Below are 11127 nucleotides of genomic sequence, written 5' to 3' on the forward strand. Positions count from 1 at the left end.
GATTACGTTTATTTTCCATGAAAAATATCAGTTTTTCACCCAAATACTTATTTAGAGTGTTTGATTGTTATTTTTTTTTCATGGAAAACATTTTCCAACTTTTGAAAATATGCCTAATTTTCCTTATTTTTAAGGAAAATTTTTTCCTTGGTAGAGGTAATTTTTATTTTCCACAAAAGATGCAAAACATTTTCATTTCTAGGTAATATTTTCCATGTCAATCAAACACACTCTTAGTTTCCATTCGTGACAAACTCCCTAAAATTTATGATTTAATTTATTTAATAAAATTTATGTATGATTTAATTAATTAATTAATTATATACTTTATTAATTAAATATATTGTGATCACAAATCTATACAATTTGATCACAGATTCACAATTTAATTAATCACATATTATTTTTTAGTCAAAAATTATAATTTTTAAATGCCACAAATTATTTTACGATCACAATTCAAAAATTTTATAGGCCACAAATTGTTCAATGGTCATAGATCAAAACGTAATCCCTCACAATTTTATGTATTGGTCACACAAAAATATTATAGGTCACAAATTAATATATTTTTAGGTCACGTTAGTCACGATTCATCATTTTCATCGGTCACATATTGTTTATTGGTCATAGATTAACCAATTTAATGGTCACAATCAATCAAATAATCTGTGACCACCACTACAACAAGCACAACACCACCGGCCACCCCTCATCATTGCACCACATTCACAAACCGCCACCACATTAACAAAGACCAATCACCAAAAATAGTGAAAAACAAGCCACTTCCTCCTCTTCATGCAACACGACCTTCTAGCCTGTACTCGCCTCTCCAACAACTTGCACATCAGACACTCCAGGATACGTAACTTCTTCGGTTGGAATTGTTCCTATGTCCAAATCACCAAAATCATTTATTATCTCACTACCCTTCCTGAGTTTCTGCAAAGGATTCTGAAAAGTAAAATCATTATCTATCACAAGAACAGAAGGCTCATTTCCATCGTTGTTTCCAGTATCTCTAATTTCCTTCCCAATAACAATCTATGTCTGACCATCAGTGTCAACAGATGGGTCCTCAGAAACTGCTCGACTTCCTCCATTTGATTCCTCATCCAATTTTTTATCACTATACTAAAGAAACCTAGCATGATTTTCAGAATCACCATTTTCTCCAACTTTATATTGGGCATTGAAGTCGGAATCGTTTTCTTACGCTGCCGAAGAGAGAGAGAGAAGACATGCGAGAGAAGAAAAGAGAAAATGAAGAGAAAATATAATTAATTGGAGAGGATAGGTGGAGAGAGAGAAACGGGTGAGAGAATAAGTTGGAGAGAGAAATTGATTAAACTAAGAAATTGGAGAGAGAAGATGGATGAGAGAATGAAATGTATATAATTAGTTTTTAATATTTAACTATAAAAAATCTGATTTTTGAAATGTTAAACTACTCTTCTTATTTTTGAACCCTAGATTTTAACTCTAGGATTTTGTGTAATTAAAAATGCATTTGACGAATCATCACAGCCTTAAAGTTAATTTAAGCCTACGGTGTCCATCTAATTTTATCAAAACAAACTTCCATACTACCATCATCACGTTCACAGTCACCACTACATTGCCACCACCTTAATCAGGGCTGTTCACCGGTAGACAAGGGGAGAAATCCCCACTGAAATCCACGAATTCAGAAACCCCCCTGATTCGTAGAAGGGGAGAAATCCCACTGATTCTGCAAATTACGGGGGAGAAAACCCCCTGAATCTGTGAATTGGAGATCCTTCTCTGTTTTGCCGGCGGTAGTGGCATTGCCGAGGTGGAGTGATGTGAAGTTAGCTGGGATGGAGGAGATTTGTTAGTTAGTTTTTATTTTTGATAATATAAATAAAATTAATCCATACCGTTAGATTATTGTAAATTAAAAGCTACGATAAATTTGTCACACACATTTGTTACGTCTATTGGTAGGTCCAATTTTCCCTATGTACATCCTTACTAAGATTAACGTCCCTTGAAACTTTGATGATCACTCACATGTACAAATACACGTAAATAGGCCGCATAGGAGCAACACAAATCAATTCAACTACAATACCAAACACCGTTGAAAGTAACAAAGTTTGTTAAATCCAAGCACACTACAACAAGATCGATTACCTCGGCCATTCTACTATATTCTACATAACCCAAGTACAAAATACATTACCTGTGTAGTGATTCTACCAACGGTATCATTTGCAGAGCACAATCATATCTTTTCGTCACTATCATAGTATTCTTCATCTTCGTAATATTCTTCCTCTTCCTCTTCCTCTTCCTCTTCCTCTTCCTCATCCTCATCCTCATCCTCATCCTCATCCTCATAATAGTAATCATCATCAATCTTATGGCCATTTAACAACAACCCACTCCCCTGTTGAATCCTTTTACCTATGGCTGTACCCTGAGAAATACGAAGTTACAAACATAGGAATGATGAAACGACAAGAAAGATGAATTTATGTTTAGATTCTACAGTATCTACAAGACCATATCATCCAAGTACACAAGAATGTTACTTTACCATTTTATGGCAACCTTCCTCAAACATCTCAAGAAATCCAGCGACCCAGCGATCAGTATTTTCGACCCACATATTGCGATGCATGCCAGCTGTCTTTGCCACTGTTTGAATCTGCAAATGAAGATTCAAACATGACATCTAGCAATGCATGAAAAAATTGATACTTAAGAATCGGAGTCAATATATTCAATACAAGAGATATACAAGACCAGTATGCCATGTGATGGCCTTTCTTCACTAAGTTAAATTGTGGAGCATAACCAAATATTTATGTTATCGATACTAACAAGAGGACTTTGACCTGCTGAAAGAAATCAAATGTAAGTATGATGACCATATCCAAATGTCCTGCACGTCTAAAGATATCTTAAAAATTGTAACCACTAACCAAAAGGAAGGCTTTGTGAAGCTTCTTATAATGAGCATCATCGAGAAACTTTCTGTTCAGATCCCGCACATCCAAAATCCCCTCCCCACTCCCCACCAAAAAAATAAGAGAAAAGAAAAGAACATAAACGGAGAACAATAACTTGAAGTCTGGTTGTCTTCAGTAGCAGAAGAGGGAAAACAATTTTAGTTTTGAATGTATCATCAGGGATGATTGTGACTATGGATCTTGAGATATGGGAATACATTAAGAGTTTTATTTATAGTTGTTTACATTATTGTAGCTTTGGGCCTTTATAGGTGGTGCAGCTACTCGTGCTTGAAGTTGGTTTGCCTGGTAGTGCTTGTTATAACAGTTGTAAATCCGAAGGTTGGTTTGACTATAGTAGTTTTGCAGGTTGAATAGATGGTGCTACATTTTAACCGACTTTAGGAGGAGTTTGGTGCTAGTATGGTGGTTGCGGTGGAGAAAATGGTCCTACTAGAGTTGTGAACTTCATTTGATTTAGTATTTTTCATAGTACTCTTTTCATCTCTTCAATTTTCCTTTTTGGGCGATACGAAGAAGCTTATTCACTTTTGTAAGGGCCAAATACAAACATGCTTAAAGTCTATGCAACCTAAAGCTTGCTTACTCAAGGAACTATCATCTAAGGTACTGGCAAGAGGGTAACATAAGAAAACATTCCTCAAAAAGAAACTTTACCTTCTCCCCCACTTTTTCTTGATGCTCTTTGACTTTCTCCTGTAGCTTCTTCAGTCTCATATTCACCCTTAGTCGCTTTTCCTGCCCCATCAAATAAAAGCTAAATATTCAGCTGCCTTACTGAAAACGAGTACCACACAAGGTTTCTCTTAACTAAACCCAGTCAACAAATCAGTTAATAAAATCTCCAGAAAAGCGACCAGCACTACAAGGATATCTTGAAAATATTATACCTTCACATAGCTAACATTAAGCTCCTTTCTTGAATATCCACGATCTAGATTACGCATTACATATTGGTTATAATCTTTCACAATCCTCATTATGATGTCTGATGTTGAAATTCCTTCAGTCCGTTTTGTCTCTTTAAATCTCCCAACGGCTTTGACCTACATTAAAATTATGTAACTTACTGTATCTAGATGTCAAAACAATTAACAAAAAAAACAGGTAGATCTTATTATACATAGGAAATTTTAACAAGCAAATGATTACAACAGAAGTACAAAGTAATAATTGCATGCTTACAAATTCATAAACATCCTTTCCAGCCCCACTAGCATCGGCATAACTGTACAATACTCATGTCAAGAATATAATGATTCCTTAAGATCAATGCTTGATTGTTAATAATGTAGAATATAAATTCGAGATAAAAGTTCAAAATAAAAGGTTCCATCCATAGCCAACAGTGACCAATCTCATATGTGAAGGGAATGTTCGATAAGAAATCCTTACGGAAGAGAATCATGAGCAACATAATCGATTTGGTGCTTGTCAAGGAACTCTTGATTTATCACCCACGGCGCATCAGTAACAACCTCATCAACCCACCTGTGAAAAGAAAAGAAAAGTACAATGTTTAATTTACCAACAAGCCAAATATACCATAATAAAGGAGCCAGATGGGCAATTATAAAAACAAATAAACTATGTAGCAAATCACCATCCATATAATAATATATGCTTAGGCATGCAGTAACATTACTTCATTTACGTAACCATAAAGCTTAGCCCTTTTTTGTTTCCCATTAAAATTTTAATACATTTTTCTCTCTTCTTTTCAACCACACATTCTTTAATAAAATACTATTAAACGTAAATAAAAAAATTTCTTTCTTATTTTAACCCCACATTCTCCCGAAAAATACTACTCCAAAATACATTTTACTCAAATTTCTCATTATAATGGTTGTCAAACAGGGGGCTTAATTGCATTAGCTAGCTCCAATTCCTCAGTTCAAATAGAAGCATCTAAATATGAACAAAAAGACATAAATTGGAGCATGTCAGGTAGAGAAACGCACTTGCAGTGGCGTAGAGATTCATAACGCTCAGATTCAGTCATAACAGTCTTGCCCTTGAACATGTGTGTAGTTTTATCACTGCAGCATCCCACCAGCAAGTATGTATTGGGAAACCTACATATATACATAGCATAATATACAAGAGTTACTCTATCTCCACCTTTCTTTTAACCATTTATAAACAAATAATGCAGAATTTCAAACAAATACATATTATTGACGAGAGTAGAGCTTATAAACATAGAGAAATCTTATTAAGGCATCCGAAGTAGTAAAATTCAACAGGACACATGCGAATCCAGAGCAGATCAAATTGCAATCCGTTTGTAAAACCAAATTCAGAATGGATTTTCAGTTAAGCCAGTAAAGGAATCTGAAAATGTCTCAGAATCCATTCAATATAAGAAATAACAGCACGTGTACAAATTATTCAACTTCTGCCAAAAGATTAACGGGGTATTAGTTCAATTTTAATTTGAAATGAATAAAAAGCAAGAATCAAACTCAAAGGCAGTCGCCGAAAAAGTAACGGTATATTTAAGCACGGTATGAATTAAATGCAAAAACTTACGACTTTTTGGCTTGTTCAAGGGAGCGAGCATGACCGAAATGGAAGAGATCGTAGATTCCATCAGCGTAAACGCGGACGGGACGATCGGTAGGGGGAGTAGATTCCCCGGACTTCGAATGGTTGGTAACGACGTCGTTTCTGTTATCGGCGATCTGCCTCTGCTTCTCTTCCGTGATAACACCGTTCTCCACCATCGTACCGTTGAGTTTCTCTTATCACTCTCCCTCTATGCCTTCTCTTCTCTTTTCAAGAAACGAACAGAAAAACGAATCTCTCCACAAGCTACCGACCCGACCCGATTCTTCCTACTTTTTCTTTTCTTTTATTATTCCTTTTGCAATTTTTATAATTATTTGGGTAATTTTCATTAGCGTCCATCATTTCGTAAGTGTGACACTCTTATCACCAACTTATCATTCTTATCACAAATTTTTTAAACATTTGATGATACCCATGCTCCCAGCAAACGAAATAATAATAATAATAATTATTATTATTATTATTATTATTGCAACGTTAAATTCATACGCGATCTCATTTTTTTGTCTGAATGAAGAGGTTTTTTTTTTTTTTTTTTATCCAAAACGATTTCATTACAAACGGAATGATAAATTCAACTTTAATGAAAAGTGAATAAGGTAAAATGGGTTACTGCTTATCCGAGGTATTGCGTTGTTTTTTTTTTCTTTTCTTTCTTTTTCCTTTTTTGTTTTACCAGCTCATGGTCTAAACGAGTTACGTATACATCCTAATACATGTTCCTCGACGTTGAGAACATCCGCAAAGAATAGGGACTTTTGAGTGCGTCTGGAATTGCCACAATGCACTCAAGTTGGGTTGATGCCCACTCGAGGTGTCCTCAAATTCAATAATTAGAGTCAAATCAAATGGCAACGACCTTCATGTTGTGAAGCCAGTGCCATTCCATGTCTTCCAAACTCTGAACCACATCTAGAAGCTCAATCAGAGATGCTACACTACCAGATTCATATGTACAGGCAAGTGAGTATGGAGTTATTTGTGTTATTTTTCAATTGGATGGGACCATCCCATTGTGAGTAATCTGTACAAATTCTGAAGGAATCAATCTGATAGAATAGCTTTTTCCAAGAGTCTTTTTGCCATCCTTTCAACTTAAGAGACTACGGTACTAGAACATTGCTACATAAACAAAGAGATAGAATATCCATTATTAAAATGCTAATGCTAATATAGTTTGCCAAAGAGAAAGGGACATGTTAATAATTTAATAGGTTAATTAGAAAAAAAGCAAGTCCAATCAATTGCTAATCTATTACAACTGCTACACATCATGCCTATAATAATAAATAAATAATTTGAAGAAAATGCTACAAAACTAGAATAAAGCCCATTGATCGGCCCGGTCCACCTGCTCCAGCCTGCATTTTCTTCAATATCCAGTGGGGAATTCGCATTTTCCATACTCTAAAAAGACAAGAACAAAGCATCTTCAGCTCAGCATCTCTATGGCCTCAAATCTTTTAGATAAATTTCTATAGCTTTTTTAATCAAAATTGAAAAGAGACAACATACTTTTTCTCCTTTTCAACATAAGAATATTCAACTTAGTTTGAGTACTAACAATAGACAAAATTAAAGTGTAAAACTAAAATTTAATCTCAGACTAATTTAACTCAAAAGAAAGGACTATGTCATTGGTTCACATTAATTCCCCCCCCCCCCCCCCCCCCCCCCCCCCCCCATTTACTTGGTCCCTATTTGTTTCTCGTTTTTTATCCATTAAAATAAAAAATTTAATCATTATACGCCACCATATTTGACCTTTTATCTCTTATGTGAGACCTGTAACAACTATATTTTTCATTCTCATTTCCATATTAATGTATACCAAATGGGACCTTACAAACAGAAAAGAATCAAAGTCCCCACGTAGTTGAATATCAGAAAAGTTCACGTGGTGTCCATTAACCCTTGTTCTTGTGGACCCCAGTCAGTCTTCCTTTACGGCAGCACATGTTAGCAATTCATCTCTGAGACTCCTAATATGCACCATGAACTTTGGTCCATTAATCCTTGTCCAAGATTCACACAAGGGTCAACACAATTGACACATTTATGTTTCCTAAGTTTGTCTTTTACCCATAATATTTTACTGAACAAATAAATAGGACTTACTGGGCTGCTGAGAAACAACGTAGGCGGCCCCACCAAAATAGCAAGTACCAATGCCACGTCCCTTCTTCTGATAGTAACTATTGAAAGCAAACGAAGCGTGCGACTCCAGAGTGTTAGGATCGAAACACGTGGACCCGGGCTGGATCGGATGGCAATCAGCGCCTCCTTCCCCACACGCATAATCTAGAGCCGCTTGTAGCTTATCCTTCCCCGCCTGTGCACTAGCCACGCACAATGTCTGCCCATTTGAGGGCCCTCTTGACACTCTCTGTTCACTGCCGGTCGCCGGCGAACGGTGGTCTCTGTAACTTTTAAGACCCTCCACCGTGAACGGAATGTTGTAAACCTTCTTTTCGTTTGGGTAAAAGAGGCCGAAATTTCGTTCAGATGTGGGTCCGAATTTCTTGTTCTCGTTGAAGAGAGCGAAGAGGTAGACAGTGATATCTTCGTGCGGCCTGAGGGGAGTCCCGCCTCCGGTGAGGACTCGCCGGACCAAGTTTCCATTGTACGCGGCGGCGTTTTCGATACTTGCTCCGACCTCATTTGAATCTCCTTTAGAAGGCCAGCCGGTTTCTGTTACAGTGATCTTGACGTCATCATATTTCAACGCCGACATTGCAGCAAAAACGGCGTCGATCTGTGCATCGAAAAGCGAGAAGTAGCGCAAACCGTTCCCGGCATCAACCACCCCAGGATTCTCCCGGAAGAGTGCGTAATCCAAAGAAATTACATTAGCATTTGACTCGTAGGCAAAGAATGGGTAGATATTCACCATAACAGATGAGCCGGTTTGTCTGAGGAATTCAAGCATGGGTTTAAAAACGGGTTCGATCAAATCGGGCCGGAAGGACCCGGCTGAGGAAGGATAAGAATTCTGCAATGCACTAAGAGCAACCGGAGAAGAGACCTTAATGGTGTCATCGAGTTTGTACTTGACCAAAGCTTGATGTATATTCTTCATGGCGGAGATGAGAAACCGGGTTGTGTTGTGTGTGTCAACGAACACTTCGTTGCCAATGGCGATAGCTTCAATGGCAGTCGAAGGGTAGTGGGATACCACATTGCGAAGAACCCAAGCATTGGCGAAAGAAGGGCGTTTGGCAGCATTGGAAAGTTGCTCATTTGGGAGATTGACAACGACTTTAATTGCAGACCCCGATAATGCCTTTAGAACTGCCGGATCTGTGTCGTACACCTTCACCCGCTCGATGCCCTGAGACTTCATGAGCCCGACAACCTTCACTGCTGACGGCAAATTGTTGGCTATTCTACCATAGTTCACACCGATCGAGCCTCCATCTGGAAAATGCACCACAAAGTGAATAATAATTTTTCATGCAACATAATTTCCTTGAAAAAAGGAAAAAGGGAGAGTAAAGTACCTGCAAAAGAGAAAATGTAGCAAAGGATTGGAAGTAGCAGAGAAATCTTGAGGAGTTCCATGCCCTGGATCTGCATTCTGCCTCTTTTTTGTGTGAGAACAAGGCAGTGGAGAGTAGAGGAAATAGTGGCCAATAGCCGGTTGACCCGGCCATTTTTTCAAAGTGGCCTTTGACCAATTAAAAAAAAAAAAAAAAGTTACCAAATAAAAAAAAAAAAAAAAAAGCAAAAATGTTTAAAATATTGAAAATCAAGAGAAATCCAAATTTACCCTTACTATTTAAAGAAGAAAGAGAAGGTAGTAAGGAAAGAGAAAAAATACTGTAGCACTGATAAAAAAGGGAAAATAAACGATCCATATTTAATGTTTTTATGTTGATATTTGGAAGAAAAAAAATATGATTTTGTATACATGTGTTGATTTTTTGAAAAATGCATGATTTTTGGGTAAGGATAATAGTTTGGGAGGAGGAAAATGGAGTGGAGATCGACGAAAATGGAGTTTTCCGGCGATCTCCACAAAGGAGACGGTTAGCCCAGCTGACTGGGCCGTTTAGACATGCCCATTTGACCCAGACGGCCCAGTTGACTGGGCCGACTGGGCCGTCTGGGCGCCAGTTGACTGGGCCGTCTGGGCCAGTCAACTATGCCCAGACAACCCAGTCAACTGGGTCGCCTGGGTGCCAGGCGGCCCAGGCGCCCAGTTGACTGGGTCGCCTGGGCGCCAGACGGCCCAGTTTTCTGGGCTGACAATTTTCTAGGCCCAATTTTTTTTTTAAAATTACTTATTTATTTATTTCCTTTAATTTTTGAAGTTAACGATTTATTTTAATTGTTTATATTGTGTTGTCTAATATTTAATTATTATTTGAATTGTTTAATTTTAATGTATATTATGTACTTAAAATTATTTCTTTGAAATGCTTAATATAAATGTTTTATTATTTATCTAAATATTTATTATTTGCCAATTTAGTTTTAATTACTTATTTTATGTTAAGTAATAGTAAAAAAAATTAAAAGAAATAATTAAATATTAAATAAGTAATATACATAAAGAACTTAAATAAATATTTAAACATCTGTAAAATAATAAATAAGCAATTAAATTAGAAAATTAAATTATCAATGAAATTAAATTTCTGTAAAGCAATTAAAATAAAATATTAAATATTAAATCTATTTTGGTGATAGGCAAATTTTTTTTGGTTAAAGTGAAAAATTGGCCCTTTGACTTGGCCAAACTAAAAATTACCCCGTGGAGAGTAGAAGTAGAGCGGACGAATGAATGTTGAGGGGATCGAGGTTTTGGAAGTAGGGACTACATATATAAGTGATTTATTGGCATCCACACAACGTAAACTTTTTCTATTTTCACACTGTACTTACTTTTAATTCATGTATCATTCATAACTTTGTTTTTATTTATTTGTAATTAATATTAAACAACTCCCATAAATAATTAATTCACATCAGTAGTGATGAGCATGGTTATAATCTCCACCGACCACCATGACCATTAGATCAAAGCTGGAATTCACATCCTACATCATGAAGAAGTGCTATAATAACCAAAATAATGCCGCTTGAGTTTGGCTTAAAAGTTTGCAAAAAATTTGAATTCACCAATTAATTCCAATATATATTTATAAGATTAACAACTTTTATTAACCTTTTTAATCACATATTTCAATAAATTTAAATGTCCGATCTTTTGTTGCGCCAAACAAGAGCAATTAGTGTATTTGGAGCTAACTTATCATTTCATGTCTACTGAAAAAAAAAAATCTTAAGAAACAAAAAGAACAAGCTACGAAAATAATGTCTCAATGATCACAAACAACTGCTCTTGCCCTAAAAATACGTTGCGCCTCATGAATAGTTCAATTTCAAAGCATCTTCTTACAATTTTAGGCTACTTCGCTAAAGTTCCATCTTAAAAGATTTCTTGGTTAGATAATTGAGTGCTTGTTTGATAAAAACTTTGCTACAAATGGTGTAACCATGTTATGATTTTGATTTTTAAAATTTATTCTCAATAACGTATTTTATA

General features: G+C 36.2%; 2 protein-coding genes across 3 annotated transcripts; both read right to left on the reverse strand.

The window, feature by feature from the left end:
- Positions 1-2065: 2065 nt before the first annotated feature.
- On the reverse strand, positions 2066-5853 carry LOC111402072 (choline-phosphate cytidylyltransferase 2-like). Of its 2 annotated transcripts, XM_023030118.1 has the most exons (9): positions 5538-5853; positions 4967-5080; positions 4398-4493; positions 4188-4230; positions 3893-4048; positions 3660-3740; positions 2567-2677; positions 2345-2446; positions 2066-2314 (listed from the first exon to the last, which is right to left on the reverse strand). In XM_023030118.1, the coding sequence occupies exons 1-9, from the start codon at positions 5729-5731 to the stop codon at positions 2252-2254; spliced, it is 960 nt and encodes a 319-aa protein (XP_022885886.1). In that variant the 5' UTR covers positions 5732-5853; the 3' UTR covers positions 2066-2251. The 2 variants fall into 2 exon arrangements, with proteins under 2 accessions (XP_022885886.1, XP_022885885.1); XM_023030117.1 differs by having other exon boundaries at positions 2066-2446.
- An 899-nt stretch (positions 5854-6752) lies between these two features.
- Positions 6753-10352, reverse strand: LOC111402073 (glucan endo-1,3-beta-glucosidase 13-like). The gene is made up of 4 exons (XM_023030120.1): positions 10333-10352; positions 9077-9182; positions 7695-8993; positions 6753-6983 (listed from the first exon to the last, which is right to left on the reverse strand). Exons 2-4 carry the CDS (start codon positions 9150-9152, stop codon positions 6949-6951), a joined length of 1410 nt encoding a protein of 469 aa, XP_022885888.1. The 5' UTR covers positions 9153-9182; positions 10333-10352; the 3' UTR covers positions 6753-6948.
- Between the last annotated feature and the right edge of the window lie 775 nt (positions 10353-11127).

The sequence above is a fragment of the Olea europaea genome, chromosome 10 (assembly GCF_002742605.1).
Source record: "Olea europaea var. sylvestris chromosome 10, O_europaea_v1, whole genome shotgun sequence".
In the NCBI taxonomy this organism is placed as follows: domain Eukaryota; kingdom Viridiplantae; phylum Streptophyta; class Magnoliopsida; order Lamiales; family Oleaceae; genus Olea; species Olea europaea.